Source organism: Trichomycterus rosablanca, chromosome 15 (assembly GCF_030014385.1).
Source record: "Trichomycterus rosablanca isolate fTriRos1 chromosome 15, fTriRos1.hap1, whole genome shotgun sequence".
Classification (NCBI taxonomy): Eukaryota; Metazoa; Chordata; class Actinopteri; order Siluriformes; family Trichomycteridae; genus Trichomycterus; species Trichomycterus rosablanca.
This window is the reverse complement of record NC_086002.1, coordinates 31,019,309-31,039,623: the sequence shown is the minus strand read 5'-3', so window position 1 is coordinate 31,039,623 and position 20,315 is coordinate 31,019,309. Positions and strand designations below refer to the sequence as shown.

Here is a 20,315-nt window from a genome sequence, read left to right as displayed (position 1 = left end):
GATATACAATCTAGTGCACTATGTAGGGAACATAAATCCGTGATCTGATATACAATCTAGTGCACTGTGTAGGGAACATAAATCCGTGATCTGATATACAATCTAGTGCACTATGTAGGGAACATAAATCCGTGATCTGATATACAATCTAGTGCACTATGTAGGGAACATAAATCCGTGATCTGATATACAATCTAGTGCACTGTGTAGGGAACATAAATCCGTGATCTGATATACAATCTAGTGCACTATGTAGGGAACATAAATCCGTTATCTGATATACAATCTAGTGCACTATGTAGGGAACATAAATCCGTGATCTGATATACAATCTAGTGCACTATGTAGGGAACATAAATCCATGATCTGATATACAATCTAGTGCACTATGTAGGGAACATAAATCCGTTATCTGATATATAATCTAGTGCACTATGTAGGGAACATAAATCCGTTATCTGATATACAATCTAGTGCACTATGTAGGGAACATAAATCCATGATCTGATATACAATCTAGTGCATTATGTAGGGAACATAATTAATGATGTAATACACTATCTAGTGCACTATGTAAGGAACACAAATCATCATCTAGTTATACTTTCTAGTGCACTATGTAGTGAACATGAATGCGTTATCTAATACACTATCTAGTGCACTATGTAGGGAACATAAATCCGTGATCTGATATACAATCTAGTGCACTATGTAGGGAACATAAATCCGTGATCTGATATACAATCTAGTGCACTATGTAGGGAACATAAATCCGTTATCTGATATACAATCTAGTGCACTATGTAGGGAACATAAATCCGTGATCTGATATACAATCTAGTGCACTATGTAGGGAACATAAATCCGTGATCTGATACACAATCTAGTGCACTATGTAGGGAACATAAATCCGTGATCTGATATACAATCTAGTGCACTATGTAGGGAACATAATTATGTAATACACAATCTAGTGCACTATGTAGGGAACATAAATCCGTGATCTGATATACAATCTAGTGCACTATGTAGGGAACATAAATCCGTGATCTGATACACAATCTAGTGCACTATGTAGGGAACATAAATCCGTGATCTGATACACAATCTAGTGCACTATGTAGGGAACATAAATCCGTGATCTGATATACAATCTAGTGCACTATGTAGGGAACATAATTACTTATGTAATACACTATCTAGTGCACTATGTAAGGAACACAAATCATCATCTAGTTATACTTTCTAGTGCACTATGTAGGGAACATGAATGCGTTATCTAATACACTATCTAGTGCACCATGTAGGGAACATAAATCCGTTAACTAATACTCTACCTAAAGCATTATGTAAGAAACATAAGTCTATTATCTAGTACACTATCTAGTGCACTAAGTAGGGAACATAAATTCTTTTCTAATATACAATCTAGTGCACTATGTAGGGAACATAAATCTATCATCTTGCACACTATCTAGTGCACTATGTAGTGAACATGAATGCGTTATCTGATACACAATCTAGTGCATTATGTAGGGAACATAATTAATTATGTAATACACTATCTAGTGCACTGTGTAAGGAAGACAAATCATCATCTAGTTATACTTTCTAGTGCACTATGTAGTGAACATGAATGCGTTATCTGATATACAATCTAGTGCACTATGTAGGGAGCATAAATCCGTTATCTGATACACAATCTAGTGCACTATGTAGGGAACATAAATCCGTTATCTGATACACAATCTAGTGCACTATGTAGGGAACATAAATCCGTTATCTGATACACTATCTAGTGCACTATGTAAGGAACACAAATCATCATCTAGTTATACTTTCTAGTGCACTATGTAGTGAACATGAATGCGTTATCTGATATACAATCTAGTGCACTGTTGTCTAATTCACTATCTAATGCACTACGTAGGGAACATACATTCATATCTAAAATACTATCTAGTGCACTATGTAAGGAAGACAAATCATCATCTAGTTATACTTTCTAGTGCACTATGTAGGGAACATAAATCCGTTATCTAATACTCTACCTAAAGCATTATGTAAGAAACATAAGTCTATTATCTAGTACACTATCTAGTGCACTAAGTAGGGAACATAAATTCTTTTCTAATATACAATCTAGTGCACTATGTAGGGAACATAAATCAATTGTCTAATATACTGTTTAGTGCACTATGTAGGGAACATAAATCCGTTATCTGATATACAATCTAGCGCACTGTGTAGGGAACATAATTAATTATGTAATACACTATCTAGTGCACTATGTAAGGAACACAAATCATCATCTAGTTATACTTTCTAGTGCACTATGTAGGGAACATGAATGCGTTATCTAATACACTATCTAGTGCACCATGTAGGGAACATAAATCCGTTAACTAATACTCTACCTAAAGCATTATGTAAGAAACATAAGTCTATTATCTAGTACACTATCTAGTGCACTAAGTAGGGAACATAAATTCTTTTCTAATATACAATCTAGTGCACTATGTAGGTAACATAAATCTATCATCTTGCACACTATCTAGTGCACTATGTAGTACACATGAATGTGTTTGTGACGCGAACAGTTAGCTTAATAGCCCAGTTATCACCCATAATCCTTTGGTGTGTGTGCGAGAAGTTTTTTTAGCTTTTTTTGTTTGTTTGTTTTTTTGGGGCTTGGGGGGTCGGGGTCGCGGTCCGCGGGTACCTCCCTGAAATGAGCTTTTGCAACTTGGGATGTCTGTTGTTGTCATTCAGTCTATGGAACAGTAGGTGCAGTTGCTAAGCGCCGCCATCTTTGCTTCCGTCTGTTTAAATCCACCTATTCACCACGTAGAGAACATGTTAACGCAAAATTACATGTTTTAATTCAACAGAAATAGAACTGAAAAACGTAGAAGTTAATATTTGTGGTCGAATTCCATTACTGCTCATATAAACTGTAATTCCCCAGCCTTAAAAAACAAACAAAACATTGGTTTGAAAACACACCCGTTTTCAAACAGCAGCTCTAAATGTAACCTGGACGACTACGCAATGCACTTAAAAACGACTTGTACTTCAAATCCGAGTATAAATTCGTACTAAACGAGACCTATCCTGTTTCAACCGGCATATTAAACACAAACGTGTTCATAAATAATACCGTGATTAATAATGACACCCGTTTTGGAGTCGCCTGGTTGGGTGCTTTGTGCGAAACCTTAGAGAAATAAACTCCAACAAGCTCAGCAATGTAATGCCATTCAAATAAGATGATTAAAAGTGTCCAGATTTAATCAAAATAAAATAAAATATGAAGACTGAATGTACACAACCGGGTCTGCGTACTGCGTAACCACTATCCAAACCGCTGGCACAAAAAATGCGCAAATTGTGCGGCGTATTTTCTCCTCTGAAAGAAAATAGGCTATAAACATATACATTAAAAAAAGACAACATGTTTTGTTTAGTATATTATATTAAGATTATATTTTATCAGCATTTATTTCATTACATTCATTCTTCATCACAGAATTGTAGCATTTCCACTAAATAAATATGCGCATTTAAATACATAGTAAAATAGGTAATAGCCACTGGTGTTTTGGCACAGTTCGTGATCATTCCAGTAATCCCAGTATCTAAACTGCGATACACAGTCAAACCCCAGTTCAATCGACTCCCAACAACGCAGTGTGCGCGCTTATAACCCACGCTGTATTCATTATTATTTGGTTATTAATACTGCGCGTCGTGGCGCACCCATATTTTATATTAAAAATGCACTTAATGCTTCCTTACCTCGGCCCCCAGCACCGATCTGGCCAGAATAAAGATCAAGAAAACCCCGCGACCCCACATCCTCCCACCGATCCTGCCGACGAGCGTGATAATCAAAGAGAAATGATGCGAATTGATCCGGTACGATCGGCCGGTCCGTCCGCGTCGGTTCCTAATGCGATTGTGTAGCCGGAGACACACAGAGTCACGTGATCTACCGAGCTGGGACTGGAGTGCGCGTGCGCGTGCGCCGTGCCCGGGCTCGTCCTCGTGCACGTGTGCACGTGTGCACGCGCTTCTTAGCCATCGGTGCTTGAAATGAATGACTCGTTATTGTTGGGTGGCGACAATGGTGCCAACATCACCTCAGAATGGGGCCAGTTGGGTCGATAGCACAGAACCGTGGATTTAAGAGTTGCCACCCAAGCTTTCCCCACTGTGCTGAGCCAAAGGGTTCTTAACCAGCAAAGATATTCCCATTAGCCATTTACATTTACATTTACGGCATCTGGCAGACGCTCTCATCCAGAGCGACTTACAGTAGTGCTTCCATAGTAAACATTTCATTTCTCTAGATTAAGTAGACAACAGTCCAAGAACACAAATCTGCTAAAACCTGTTTTTTTTGTTTGTTTGTTTTTTTAAGAAATGGAAAAGTGTGTTAGTAAGGAAGTACAAGTGCTTAGTAAAAAGGTGATGAAGGTTTTTAATCGTTTTTTAAAGATAGCAAGAGACTCGGATGTTCGGACAGACAGAGGAAGTTCGTTCCACCACTTGGGTGCCAGAACAGAGTAGAGCCTTGATGCTGATGCTCGTCTTCCTTGAGTCCTGGGTGGAGGATCAAGTCGAGGTGGCTCGGAGGTTGCGCGGTACAGAGCGGGGTTTGATTAGACCACGGTCCATGGGGCTGGTCCATTTTTGGCTTTGTAGGCGAGCATCAGTGTTACAGGAAGCCAGTGAAGAGAACGCAGCAGTGGGGTGATGATGTGGCAGTGTTTAGGTTGGTTAAGAACCAGGCGAGCAGCCGCATTTTGAAAGAGCTGCAAGGGTTTAGTAGTGGACATTGGAGCTCCTGCCAGGAGGGAGTTGCAGTCGTCCAACCGTGAGATCACAAGTGGCTGGACCAGGATCTGGGTGGCTTCCATGGAGAGAAATGGTCGAATCTTCCTGATGTTGCAGAGGAGGAACCGGCACCATCTTGTCAAATGGGCTACGTGAGGAGAGAAGGTCAGCTGGTTATCCAGGACGACACCAAGGTTTCTTACCTTATCAGATGGTCTGATCTGGGAGTCATCAAGAGAGATGACTAGGTCCTGGGTTGGAGATTGCTTACTATGGTCACCATGGGCTAAGAAAATCCAATACAAAACCCACATGGGTTCTGCATTTGTTCGCACACGCTGCACGCTGTTCCAACACAAACATTCAGGAATGGGGCCAATTGTGGAATGACTTTGGGCAATGTGGGCATAGGTAGAGCCCAAGTAAATCCTAACAGGGCTTAGTAAGGTCAGTCAGAAACGTTTGGCAAGTTGTACGAGTGAGTGACCTGCACGGGCAATCAGACAAGATAATGGTGATGATGAATAGTCATATCTCCCACTTGACAAGTCATTAGCCTCTATGAAATCAGTAGCAGTCAGGCTAATTGTATTCTAAAGCATGACAAAAGTGACAGAATCCACTAGTTAGCAAAGGTGTCTTTTTATTTTTGGCCATATATTATATTTATGATAATATATACTTTAAAAACAGGGTGTACTGTTAAACAGAGACATTTAAGGAAGTAAGTTTTGTAAACCTCCAATAGCAGCCAGGCTAACTGTATGCTAAACTGTGGCTAAAGTGACAGAATCCCAAAGGTGTCTTTTTACTTTTGGCCATATAGCACATTTATGATAATGTACACTTAAAAAACAGGGTGTACCTTAAAATAAAGTAAAGCTCATAGGTCTTGAAATCAATAGCAGTCAGGCTAACTGTATGCTAAAGTGTGGCTAAAGTGACAGAATCCACTAGTTAGCAAGGGTGTCTTTTTATTTTTGGCCATATATTATATTTATGATTATATATACTTGAAAAAACAGGGTGTACCTTAAAATAGTGACATTTAAGGAAGTATAAACCTCATTAGTCTCCATAAATCAATAGCAATCAGGCTAATAGTATGCTAAAGCGTGGCTAAAGTGACAGAATCCACTAGTTAGCAAGGGTGTCTTTTTATTTTTGGCCATATATTATATTTATGATAATATATACTTAAAAAAAAACAGGTTGTACCTTAAAATAGTGACATTTAAGGAAGTACGTTTTATAAACCTCATTAGCCTCCATAAATCAATAGCAATCAGGCTAATTGTATGCTGAAGTGTGGCTAAAGTGACTGATTCCACTAGTTAGCAAAGGTGTCTTTTTATTTTTGGCCATATATTATATTTATGATAATATATACTTTAAAAACAGGGTGTACCTTAAAATGAAGTAAAGTAAAGCTCATAGGTCATAAAATTAATAGCAGTCAGGCTATCAATTAGCAGTCAGGCTAACTGTACACTAAAGCATGTCTAAACCCAGCTAGCCTTGTAATTGTGGCCCACTTCCGGCGCAGCTCCTGCCAGCCGAGCCTTCCGCACCTGGTTCAGTGCCGGCAGCCCGTGTCGGCTCTGACTCTTTTTGAATGACTGCCCAGAATCGGGCCAAATACACCGGCCCAAATCCGGATGCCAGATCTCCGCCGACTCTCCCATAACTGGGCCGGAATCGCCCCCGAAACACTACGATACCATTTATTTACCGTTTTCTTTTCCTTTCACATCCTCATAGATAAAATAGTAGATTTATGCTACAGATTAACTACAGATTGTGCAGCAGAAAGTATTTTATTAAGATAATTGCAGCAAGTAGTATAATAATAATCATCAGAATATTATAAATAAGACCAATTACAAAAGTGAACCAAAATGACAGCTATATAAATACTATATATAGAAAATAACATATAATTGCATATAAGAATAATAATTATAAAAGTGAACAATATATATTATATATATATATATATTAGGGCTGTCAAACGATTAAAATTTTTAATCGCGATTAATCTCAGAATTTCATATAGTTAATCGCGATTAATCGCATTAAAAAAAATCTGTGTAAATGTTATAGAAAACAAGGATTTTTAAGTGAAATGTTACAATTAAAATGGTGAACACATTTTATGCTAAATGTACTTATGTTAAAAACTGCTGGGACAAGAGAAAACTGTAAGGGAGTTTATTCACTCACATACTAGGCAGTAAATGTCAGATTGTAGGTTAGAATTTGTCCATCAGCAAACATTGTAGATCAGCGGTGCTTTAGGTGGGATAAGGCGTAGTTATTGTAACAGACTTTTCTGTGGTTGTATCGTGACGATGGTTTGATGGACGTTTCTACACGAAGTGAGTGTGTTTTGACCCTTTGGGGCTTCCATAGTTCATGAACTAACGTGCTCGACTCAGCTTTCCGGTATTCGGTACAGAAGAAGAAGTTAATTAAGTGTAATAAAGTGTTCTGCTCCCGACAACTTGTGAATATAGCGTGTATTTATTTCTTTATTATGCAAGTGCATCACTACCACGATCGGTTACATTATGTTAACAAACCGCAAATGAAAAACGGTGGCAAGTCCGACATTAAAACGTTTGTTCTACCAGTCAAGTGTCAACATGAACTAGAATTTGCGTTAATGGCACTAATTTTTTTAATCGCGTTAAATTGAGGTCGCGTTAATGCGTTATTATCGCGTTAACTTCGACAGCCCTAATATATATATATACTGTATATATACAGTGAATCACAAAAGTGAGTACACCCCTCACATTTCTGCAAATATTTCATTATATCTTTTCATGGGACAACACTATAGACATGAAACTTGGATATAACTTAGAGTAGTCAGTGTACAACTTGTATAGCAGTGTAGATTTACTGTCTTCTGAAAATAACTCAACACACAGCCATTAATGTCTAACTAGCTGGCAACATAAGTGAGTACACCCCACAGTGAACATGTCCAAATTGTGCCCAAATGTGTCGTTGTCCCTCCCTGGTGTCATGTGTCAAGGTCCCAGGTGTAAATGGGGAGCAGGGCTGTTAAATTTGGTGTTTTGGGTACAATTCTCTCACACTGGCCACTGGATATTCAACATGGCACCTCATGGCAAAGAACTCTCTGAGGATGTGAGAAATAGAATTGTTGCTCTCCACAAAGATGGCCTGGGCTATAAGGAGATTGCTAACACCCTGAAACTGAGCTACAGCATGGTGGCCAAGGTCATACAGCGGTTTTCCAGGACAGGTTCCACTCGGAACAGGCTTCGCCAGGGTCGACCAAAGAAGTCGAGTCCACGTGTTCGGCGTCATATCCAGAGGTTGGCTTTAAAAAATAAACACATGAGTGCTGCCAGCATTGCTGCAGAGGTTGAAGACGTGGGAGGTCAGCCTGTCAGTGCTCAGACCATACGCCTCACACTGCATCGACTCGGTCTGCATGGTCGTCATCCCAGAAGGAAGCTGACGCACAAGAAAGCCCGCAAACAGTTTGCTGAAGACAAGCAGTCCAAGAACATGGATTACTGGAATGCCCTGTGGTCTGACGAGACCAAGATAAACTTGTTTGGCTCAGATGGTGTCCAGCATGTGTGGCGGCGCCCTGGTGAGAAGTACCGAGACAACTGTATCTTGCCTACAGTCGAGCATGGTGGTGGTAGCATCATGGTCTTGGGCTGCATGAGTGTTGCTGGCACTGGGGAGCTGCAGTTCATTGAGGGAAACATGAATTCCAACATGTACTGTGACATTCTGAAACAGAGCATGATCCCCTCCCTTCGAAAACTGGGCCTCATGGCAGTTTTCCAACAGGATAACGACCCCAAACACAACCTCCAAGATGACAACTGCCTCGCTGAGGAAGCTGAAGGTAAAGGTGATGGACTAAACCCAATTGAGCACCTGTGGCGCATCCTCAAGTGGAAGGTGGAGGAGTTCAAGGTGTCTAACATCCACCAGCTCCGTGATGTCATCATGGAGGAGTGGAAGAGGATTCCAGTAGCAACCTGTGCAGCTCTGGTGAATTCCATGCCCAGGAGGGTTAAGGCAGTGCTGGATAATAATGGTGGTCACACAAAATATTGACACTTTGGGCACAATTTGGACATGTTCACTGTGGGGTGTACTCACTTATGTTGCAGCTATTTAGACATTAATGGCTGTGTGTTGAGTTCTTTTCAGAAGACAGTAAATCTACACTGCTATACAAGCTGTACACTGACTACTCTAACTTATATCCAAGTTTTATTTCTATAGTGTTGTCCCATGAAAAGATATAATAAAATATCTGCAGAAATGTGAGGGGTGTACTCACTTTTGTGATACACTGTATATATACAGTATTTGTGTGTATTATATACAGTATCTTATATGTATAAGTATACTCTTTTTCTATCTGCTCCACTAACCATATATTTTACTAACCATTTACTGACTTTCCCTATGGGATTAATAAAGTTATCTATCTATAGGTGCACTTTGTAGCTCTACAGTTCCACTGTCGTCCATCAGAGATGGTAGGTCGTCTGTTGCTTATTATTGTATTACTATTATTGTTGTTGTTGCTTATTGTAGCTTTTAAGTTAACGTTATCCACAGTATTCAATGAACTTTAATTATTTAGCAGCTGTTGTCTAATGCTAGAAACTGTTAGCCTTTTAGCTAACGTTGCTCTCTATCTTAATCCAAAACTCATTAATAGACTTTCTGCTAACTTTTTGCTTAGTAAAAAGTTGTTAAGATTAAACGTTTATTTACCTCACACGAACGAACGAACGATTCCTCTTCTTCAACGGCTCGCGTCGCACTGTTGCTATGGTGCCGCTCGTTCTGCCGCCGCTGAATCAGAGACTGGACGCTGGGCCACAGCCGGACAAGCAGCGTCGGCCGCGCACGCGTTTCTACGAGCACCAGCCAAACCCAGCTGTGGTAACAACTGGGCCGGATCTGGCTACACTGATTCTGGCCGATTCTGACACTCGGCCGACTGTGCCGATAGAAAAGTGGGAACTGGGCCAGATGATTGTGCTAGCTGGGAAGTGACAGAATCCACTAGTTAGCAAAGGTGTCTTTTTATTTTTGGCCGTATATTATATTTATGATTATATATACTTATAAAAAACAGGGTGTACCTTAAAATAGTGACATTTAAGGAAGTATAAACCTCATTAGTCTCCATAAAGCAATAGCAATCAGGCTAATAGTATGCTAAAGCGTGGCTAAAGTGACTGATTCCACTAGTACAATTAGCAGCCAGGCTAACTGTATGCTAAAGCGTGGCTAAAGTGACTGAATCCACTAGTTAGCAAAGGTGTCTTTTTATTTTTGGCCATATATTATATTTATGATTATATATACTTAAAAAAAACAGGGTGTACCTTAAAATAGTGACATTTAAGGAAGTATAAACCTCATTAGTCTCCATAAAGCAATAGCAATCAGGCTAATAGTATGCTAAAGCGTGGCTAAAGTGACCGATTCCACTAGTACAATTAGCAGCCAGGCTAACTGTATGCTAAAGCGTGGCTAAAGTGACTGAATCCACTAGTTAGCAAAGGTGTCTTTTTATTTTTGGCCATATATTATATTTATGATTATATATACTTAAAAAAAACAGGGTGTACCTTAAAATAGTGACATTTAAGGAAGTATAAACCTCATTAGTCTCCATAAAGCAATAGCAATCAGGCTAATAGTATGCTAAAGCGTGGCTAAAGTGACCGATTCCACTTGTACAATTAGCAGCCAGGCTAACTGTATGCTAAAGTGTGGCTAAAGTGACTGAATCCACTAGTTAGCAAAGGTGTCTTTTTATTTTTGGCCATATATTATATTTATGATAATATATACTTTAAAAAAAAACAGGGTGTACCTTAAAATAGTGACATTTAAGGAAGTATAAACCTCATTAGTCTCCATAAAGCAATAGCAATCAGGCTAATAGTATGCTAAAGCGTGGCTAAAGTGACTGATTCCACTAGTACAATTAGCAGCCAGGCTAACTGTATGCTAAAGCGTGGCTAAAGTGACTGAATCCACTAGTTAGCAAAGGTGTCTTTTTATTTTTGGCCATATATTATATTTATGATTATATATACTTAAAAAAAACAGGGTGTACCTTAAAATAGTGACATTTAAGGACGTATAAACCTCATTAGTCTCCATAAAGCAATAGCAATCAGGCTAATAGTATGCTAAAGCGTGGCTAAAGTGACCGATTCCACTAGTACAATTAGCAGCCAGGCTAACTGTATGCTAAAGTGTGGCTAAAGTGACTGAATCCACTAGTTAGCAAAGGTGTCTTTTTATTTTTGGCCATATATTATATTTATGATTATATATACTTAAAAAAAACAGGGTGTACCTTAAAATAGTGACATTTAAGGACGTATAAACCTCATTAGTCTCCATAAAGCAATAGCAATCAGGCTAATAGTATGCTAAAGTGTGGCTAAAGTGACCGATTCCACTAGTACAATTAGCAGCCAGGCTAACTGTATGCTAAAGTGTGGCTAAAGTGACTGAATCCACTAGTTAGCAAAGGTGTCTTTTTATTTTTGGCCATATATTATATTTATGATTATATATACTTAAAAAAAACAGGGTGTACCTTAAAATAGTGACATTTAAGGAAGTATAAACCTCATTAGTCTCCATAAAGCAATAGCAATCAGGCTAATAGTATGCTAAAGCGTGGCTAAAATGACTGATTCCACTAGTACAATTAGCAGCCAGGCTAACTGTATGCTAAAGCGTGGCTAAAGTGACTGAATCCACTAGTTAGCAAAGGTGTCTTTTTATTTTTGGCCGTATATTATATTTATGATTATATATACTTATAAAAAACAGGGTGTACCTTAAAATAGTGACATTTAAGGAAGTATAAACCTCATTAGTCTCCATAAAGCAATAGCAATCAGGCTAATAGTATGCTAAAGCGTGGCTAAAGTGACTGATTCCACTAGTACAATCAGCAGCCAGGCTAACTGTATGCTAAAGCGTGGCTAAAGTGACTGAATCCACTAGTTAGCAAAGGTGTCTTTTTATTTTTGGCCATATATTATATTTATGATAATATATACTTTAAAAAAAAACAGGGTGTACCTTAAAATAGTGACATTTAAGGACGTATAAACCTCATTAGTCTCCATAAAGCAATAGCAATCAGGCTAATAGTATGCTAAAGCGTGGCTAAAGTGACTGATTCCACTAGTACAATTAGCAGCCAGGCTAACTGTATGCTAAAGCGTGGCTAAAGTGACTGAATCCACTAGTTAGCAAAGGTGTCTTTTTATTTTTGGCCATATATTATATTTATGATTATATATACTTAAAAAAAACAGGGTGTACCTTAAAATAGTGACATTTAAGGAAGTATAAACCTCATTAGTCTCCATAAAGCAATAGCAATCAGGCTAATAGTATGCTAAAGTGTGGCTAAAGTGACCGATTCCACTAGTACAATTAGCAGCCAGGCTAACTGTATGCTAAAGTGTGGCTAAAGTGACTGAATCCACTAGTTAGCAAAGGTGTCTTTTTATTTTTGGCCATATATTATATTTATGATAATATATACTTTTAAAAAAAACAGGGTGTACCTTAAAATAGTGAGTCTTTATTAGCACGACTGTTATAAACTCATTAGCCTCCATAAAATCAATACGTGGATTGAATTTCTCCTCAAACTCGCTTCATATTAATTGGGACACGCTTTCTTGAACGCTTTTATATAAGAACAATATAATAATTTTATGTTTTTATTGTGGAAAACCACGACATGACGGCTTTAGCCGCAAGTCTGGCAACAACTTGGCTGGTATTTGCTGCCACTCTGTGGTCGTCCATAAAATAATGAAATAACCTGGTTCAACAGAAAGGCGTTTATTCTATTTTATTGGTTTTTTCTGCTCATGCTGCAGGAAAATAATTGATATGACAAAGCTGGCCTAGCATTTCTGGACCTGGATCCAGTAATATTTCATTATGTGCTGTCTCAGCTCTGTGAGACTTGGTTTTCCTGGACTCGGGTCTTAAAGCGGGTTTGGAAGAACATACACTATGTGGACAAAAGTTTTGGGACACCCCTTACAGCTACTGTAATTGCTAACGGATGTAATAAATCATATACACCGATCAGCCATAACATTAAAACCACCTCCTTGTTTTTACACACTGTCCATTTTATCAGCTCCACTTACCATATAGAAGCACTATGTAGTTCTACAATTACTGACTGTAATCCATCTGTTTCTCTGCATGCGTTGTTACCCTCTTTCACCCTGTTCTTCAATGGTCAGGACCCCCACAGAGCAGGTATTATTTAGGTGGTGGATCATTCTCAGTGGTGTGTTAGTGTGTGTTGTGCTGGTATGAGTGGAGTTTTTAAACACCTCACTGTCACTGCCACTGCTGGACCGAGAATAGTCCACCAACCAAAAACATCCAGCCAACAGCGCCCCGTGGGCAGCGTCCTGTGACCACTGATGAAGGTCTAGAAGATGACCGACTCAAACAGCAGCAATAGATGAGCGATCGTCTCCGACTTTACATCTACAAGGTGGACCGACTAGGCAGGAGTGGACAGTGAGTGGACACGGTATTTAAAAACTCCAGCAGCACTGCTGTGTCTGATCCACTCATACCAGCACAACACACACTAACACACCACCACCACCTAAATAATACCTGCTCTGTGGTGGTCCTGTGGGGGTCCTGACCATTGAAGAACAGCATGAAAGGGGGTAACAAAGCATGCAGAGAAACAGATGGACTACAGTCAGTAATTGTAGAACTACAAAGTGCTTCTATATGGTAAGTGGAGCTGATCAAATGGACAGTGAGTGTAGAAACAAGGAGGTGGTTTTAATGTTATGGCTGATCGGTGTATAGGCATTAATTATGAACAGCCATTAAGGTAAAAAAATGATTTATTTAATAAGCATGTTTTAATTAATACATTTTAATTTATAATTCTTTAATCACACACTGACTTTATGGCTTTAATCTTCATCATCAACATCAATAATGATCCTGTAAGCAAACAACAGACAATGACATTCAAAATGCTCTTCAAGTCTTATCCCGAAACGTACACGAGCAGCCACGCGCCACTCGCACGTCCTTTCAAGTGTCTATAAGAACCAGGAATCGGCGTTCGTGGGGGGTGATACTCCACTCCACCCCCCCCCCCCCGAGATACGACAAAAGACTTGGCGGTCCCGCGCGCCGCAGGAACGCAGTTCATTTCTGATTGTAGCCCGGGTAGGGCGGAGGCGGGGAGTAGTTTGCCGTCCTGGGCGGGGTCGGGGTGTACGGAGGGGGTCGGAGGTCGGTGGGGTACATCTCGTAGTCGAAGCTGTAAGGGGGCGGCGGACCTGCGGGAGACAAGAGTGGACACAGTTGGGACAGTATATGAACGAACTAATGTGTTATCACATTTCCGAATTAATGACACGCATAACTGCTTCACAGCCAGAAGGTTCTGGGTTCGAATCCCTAGCTGGGAGCCAGGGTCCTTTCTGTTTGGAGTTCGCATGTTCTCCCTGCGTCCAAAGACGTGCAGTCAGGCCAACTGGAGCTACCACGTGCCAACCTGTGATGATCTGGCGACCTTGATGAGTAAACATAGGTTACCTGGGTAGCCCTGAGCCACCGTGTTGACGTACGACGTCCTGAAGACCCCCACTCTCGCTCCGTGGCTGTTCTTCACGCACATGCAGATGCACAGAAATATGGCCGCCACCGCCCCCATCAGAAAGACCACGCCGAACACGATCCCCGAAATCGCCGTCCCGCTAGAATCGGGAACACACACACACATTAGCACGAATGGAACACAACCGTGCAGTGTCACTATTTGTACATCCGACAATTCCAGCTAGCAGGTTCGAATCTCGGACAGTGATTGGCTGGTCCGAAGATGAACATGAGAGGGAGGGTCGTATTGATACTGCCGCAATAACGACCCCTACTGGTCCCTTCGGACACGTGTGCATTAGACGGTCGCTTCTTTTCACCGGCAATAGGGCGGGGTTTATATGGAGGACCGTATCGCGCACGGAGAGTCACGCACTGACCCCCATTATCCCCCGTCTCTGTGCAGGCATTGCAGCATTTTCACCCTTGAACGAGCCAATCATTCTCCATAAAGGCGCCCGGCCTGGCGCTAGCGGAGCCGGGATTCAAACCCGCCAGTGCGAAGCGTTTCTCTCGTTCGTACCGCTCGTTCTGACCGTCGTACATAAAACATGAAGCGGCTTTAATTTTTAATCTCCGTGCCTCTTCATTTATTCCGTCCTAATTAGTTCCTTTGTAGTCGCGTCGACCGGGTCCTCGGTCAGATTTATTCGCCGCCTTAATGGATCCGGACCTGTCGGGGGGGGTCTGGCGCGATTTAGAACGAGCGGTGATCCGTCTCAGGAGAGACTGGACGCTCTTGAGCAGAAAAGGACGCAGGTCAAGGAAGGACAGGGTGGAAAAATACTGTTCTTACTGTCCACGCCTGACCCAAAGTGCGGCACCAAGACCTGGCCTGCTGGAACAGGAAAGAGCCTTCCCTAAACTGTTGCTGCAGAAGTCAGAAGCATATCATTTCCTTCATATAGTTGATTTATTAATCTGCAGGCAGGCCAGTCTAGCACCTGCAATCTTTTGACAAAAATGTGATTTGGTATTGCCTAGCTCAAACAAGTAACGTTTATTGTCCTGCCGCCCAACAAGCCGCTGAGCTTTCGGTTTTGTAAGCGTGAGATATCGCGGAGTGGGGTCGCCCGCGACGTTTATTCAAAGCGAGAACTTACGAGAGTACGTCCCCCACGTAGGCGTAGTACGAGCAGCAGAACGGAGGCTCTCCATCACAGCAGTACTCCACACAGCCGCTGCACTGCGCCTCTCCGCGACCTGTCATCACACACAGACACCAGTAAATTAACCTCGTTAAGCACTTTCTTATGAGGACCTTGTGTCAAGTTTTTCACTGTGAGGACATTATGGCGTAAATATTAAGGACAATTTATGAATAAATAAAACACATTCACTGCATTGTGCCTCTCCATGACCTGTCATTACACACAAACACCAGTAAAATAAGCTCATTAAGCATTTTCCTTATGGGGACCTCATTCAGGTTTTTTTCATTGTGAGGACATCATGGAGTACAGATTAACACAAATAAATAAATAACACACAGCCACTGCATTGTGCCTGTCCACGACCTGTCATTAGACATAAACACCAGTACATTTATCTCAATAAGCGTTTTCCTTATGGGGACCACACGGTCAGGTTTTTACATTGTGAGGACATCATGGAGTAAAGATTAAAGACAATTTATGAATAAACAAAACACATTCACTACATTGTGCCTCTTCATGACCTGTCATTACACACAAACACCAGTTAATTAACCTCATTTTGCATTTTCCTTATGGGGACCACACTCAGGTTTTTACATTGTGAGGACATCATAGAGTGTAGATTAAACACAAAAAATAAATTAATTAATAAAACACATTCGCTACATTGTGCCTCTCCATGACCTGTCATTACACACAAACACCAGTAAATTAACCTCAATAAGTGATTTTTCTTATGGGGACCACATTCAGGTTTTTACATTGTGGGGACATTACGGAAGGAAGATTAAAGACAATTTATGAATAAACAAAACACATTCACTACATTGTGCCTCTCTACAGTCTGTCATCGCACACAAACATTAGTAAATCAACCTCAATAAGCATTTCCTTATGAGGACCACACGATCAGGTTTTTACATTGTGAGGACATTATGGAGTACAGATTAAAGAAAATTAGTAAATACATAAAACACAGTCACTGCATTTTACCTCTCTATGACCCATCATCACATATAAACACCAATAAATTAACCTCATTTAGCGTTTTCCTTATGGGGACCACAATCAGGTTTTTACATTGTGAGGACATTATGGAGTGAAGATTAAACACAAAAAAATTATTTAATTAATAAAACACAGCCATTGCATTGTGCATCTCCATGGCATGTAATCACACACAAACACCAGTAAATTAACCTAGTTAAGTGTTTTCCTTATGGGGACCTCATGTCCCAACACTGACAGGTTTAACATTGTGAGGACATTATGGAGTGAAAATTAGTAAATAAATAAAACACAGCCACTGCATTAATTGACATTTAGCTCACAATCCAAGGGGAAATCAAACCATTGGCATTAATGAATTTAATGGATTAAAAAAAAAACACTTTCCTTATGAGGACCTCATCAGGTTTTTTTTCCATTGTGAGGACATTAAGGAGTAAAGACTAAAGCAAAAAAATAAACATACCAAACTTTTAAGGCGATTGCACCAAACTGGGTTATACTCGACAACCAGGAACAGGATATGGAGGCTATAGTGAGCACATGTTCGCCGAAAGCCAAAAATTAGGAACTGGAAAAATGTTGCCCCGTGTGATGAATCTCAGTTTATGCTGAGGCGTTTTAGGAATTTAGCATCATCAGCAGGAATCTACTGAATGTGGCATTTTGTGCTGAATTTGGAGAAAGCGCTTGTTATGTTAGCCGTGTTAAGCTAGTTAATTGTTCTTGATTGGTTGGTTAATTGTAAACAGATGAAAGTTTGTACATTTTGCTTATAGACTTCATTTGCAGTGTGTATGTATCTGTATGTGTGTGTGGTTGTGTGTGTATGTATCAGTGTGTGTGTGGCTGATGTGTGTGTTTGTGTGTATCTGTGTGTGGTTTACGTGTATGTATGTATGTGTGTGTGTGGTTTATGTTTAAGTGTGTGTGTGTGTTCCACCGTGTGTGGTCCCCACAAGGTCCTGCCAGTTCCTCTGGGTCCTGTCGGGCAACAGGCTCAGGACAAAAGGGGCTATACAGCCTGGGGCACCTTTTTTAAAAAGTTACCACCCTGAGTTTTACCCCCCCCCCCCCCCCCAAAACAGTACTAATGTGAACAGCATTTTAGCAAAGCGCCTCCAATAATAAAGTGGCGCTAATGAATCGATTCGATCTTTAAAGTAGATAAACGGGGAGGAAGTTTGCCATTTTATCCTCCGTACACGTTTAGAATCAGATCAGAACTGTATAACAATAAATAATATTAATAATACATTAATTTTACTTTTGATTTATGTTAAGTTTACACAGCGAACCACTTTGACTGATTTGATATGATTCGACTCGACTCTTCATTTGATTCCGACTGATTCGCTTATTAGACTCTGCTGTTTTTGTGCTATTCTTAGGAAAATTAATCAGCAAAACAAGGTGAAAACAGACACACATGCAGTCTGGCTCCTATATTACAATCTTTGACGTTTATTTGGACATTTAATCCCAGAATAAATCCAAAATCGTGCAGAAATTAAAGAGTCTTACCGGCAAACAGGCACAGAAGCAGCGATTCACTGAAGAGTTTCCATCCAGTCTGTAAACTCGGTCTGAAAGTCTTGTGACTTTCCATAGTTTTGGACAGTAGACACGTTTTCCCCACTTGTTTGGGGGGTTTAAGCACAGTCCCCTCAGTTCCACATATTAAACATGGATTTAATTATGTGTGCCGAGCATTTAGGCAACGTTTAAGGTAACAAACAGACATAATACACACTGATGCTGCGGTGCAAGAGAGAATCAGGAACGATCCGACTCTTTAACCCAAAGGTCCACGTGTTACAACGCTCCTAAAAGTGTCTTTTGACTTCTTCCTCTTTGTTTTGCCTCCTTCCCTTTTTTTAGCAGGCTGTGGGCACCACCCCTCCCCCAGTAGCTGTACTTAAGTCCCGACAGGATGCGCCCAGGAGCGGACGGAATTACAGCTCATTTCACTGAGTCACATCAACTGACTCGGCTCAAAAGTGAGAGCCGACTCTTTGTCATCCCAGCAATGAAACCACGAGCCATAACATTAAAACCACCTCCTTGTTTCTACACTCACTGTCCATTTTATCAGCACTTTGTAGTTCTACAATTACTGACTGTAGTCCGTCTGTTTCTCTGCATGCTTTTTTAACCTGATTTCATGCTGTTCTTCAATGGTCAGGACCCCCACAGGACCACCACAGAGCAGGTATTATTTAGGTGGTGGATCATTCTCAGCACTGCAGTGACACTGACATGGTGGTGGTGTCAAGGACGGATTAAGGATAGTCTGGGCCCCTGAGCAGTGCCACAACGCCTCATCCATTTTCATAAGGGGCCCAAAAGCATGGCTAGGGCCCAAAAGCATGGCTAGGGGCCCCAAAAGCATGGCTAGGGCCCCCAAGAGGCCCTGGGGTCAAAGTCCCTAATAGTCAGAGGATCCTTAAAATGGAGGGCCCTCGGAAATAAAAATATATTGTATCATAAATGTTGATAGGCATCGCAAAATGTTTTGGGCCAGGGCCCCCCCGGGGCCCCCTGACCTCAAGGGCCCCTGGGCGCTGGCCCCACTGGCCCGGTCAGTAATCCAGCCATGGGTGGTGTGTTAGTGTGTGTTGTGCTGGTATGAGTGGATCAGACACAGCAGCGCTGCTGGAGTTTTTAAACACCTCACTGTCACTGCTGGACTGAGAATAGTCCACCAAGCAAAAACATCCAGCCAAGGGCGCCCCGTGGGCAGCGTCCTGTGTCCGCTGATGAAGGTCTAGAAGATGACCGACTGACTTTACATCTACAAGGTGGACCAACTAGGTAGGAGTGTCTAATAGAGTGGACAGTGAGTGGACACGGTATTTAAAAACCCCAGCAGCACTGCTGTGTCTGATCCACTCATACCAGCACAACACACACTAACACACCACCACCCAAATAATACCTGCTCTGTGGTGGTCCTGTGGGGGTTGATGGTGACCAATCTTAGTGGTGAACTAGATACTGATTGTCCACCATCAATGCCCATTGATGTTTCAGTGACTTAAAGAGCACGCTGGAACCAGAGCTGGGATCTCGAATACATCGTATCGAATCTCGGCCCTGCCTGCCGGCTGAGGCTGAGCGGCCACACGAACAACGATTGGCCTGTTGTTCAGATATGGGCGGGACTAAGCCGGATGGGGTCTCTCTCTCTCATGACTGGTGCAATTATGACCTCTGCTGGCTGATTGATGGCGCTTGCGCAGAGATGAGAAAAGAGTGCTCTCAGGGTGTGTCTCTCCGTACACAACGCTGAGCTGCACTGCACTCGTCAAAGTTTAGGTGATAAGATGCATACGGCTGCTGCCCACGTGTCGGAGGGGGCGTGGGTCAGCTTCGGTCTCCTCAATCAGAGCGGGGATCGGCATTGGTGGAGAGGAAGCATGACGCAATCGGGCAATTGGACGCGCTAAAAAGAGAGAAAAAGGGGATATACTGTATATATATAAAGAGCACCAATTATTTACCACAAGGTTTTGTTTACAGGTTTGGGGGTAAAGTTGAGGGTGATGTTTAGACATCTAAATGTTTCTCGCAATATAAGGGATTGAT

At 41.2% G+C, this 20,315-nt stretch overlaps 2 protein-coding genes and 1 pseudogene across 3 annotated transcripts in view; 1 reads left to right on the top strand and 2 right to left on the bottom strand.

Annotated features, from left to right (window-relative positions):
• appa (amyloid beta (A4) precursor protein a) overlaps positions 1 to 3,946 on the bottom strand; it is a 39,935-nt gene extending 35,989 nt beyond the window's left edge. For both annotated transcript variants that reach the window (XM_063010701.1, XM_063010702.1), the window contains exon 1: positions 3,799 to 3,946. In XM_063010701.1, the coding sequence (XP_062866771.1) occupies positions 3,799 to 3,858 (60 nt within the window). In that variant the 5' untranslated portion in view covers positions 3,859 to 3,946. The remainder of the gene's footprint in view (positions 1 to 3,798) is intronic.
• LOC134328691 (NACHT, LRR and PYD domains-containing protein 3-like) overlaps positions 1 to 20,315 on the top strand; it is a 1,194,473-nt pseudogene that overhangs the window by 149,255 nt on the left and 1,024,903 nt on the right.
• cyyr1 (cysteine/tyrosine-rich 1) lies at positions 13,811 to 18,584 on the bottom strand. The gene is made up of 4 exons (XM_063010616.1): positions 18,252 to 18,584; positions 15,666 to 15,765; positions 14,500 to 14,660; positions 13,811 to 14,240 (listed from the first exon to the last, which is right to left on the bottom strand). Exons 1-4 carry the CDS (start codon positions 18,334 to 18,336, stop codon positions 14,107 to 14,109), a joined length of 480 nt encoding a protein of 159 aa, XP_062866686.1. The 5' UTR covers positions 18,337 to 18,584; the 3' UTR covers positions 13,811 to 14,106.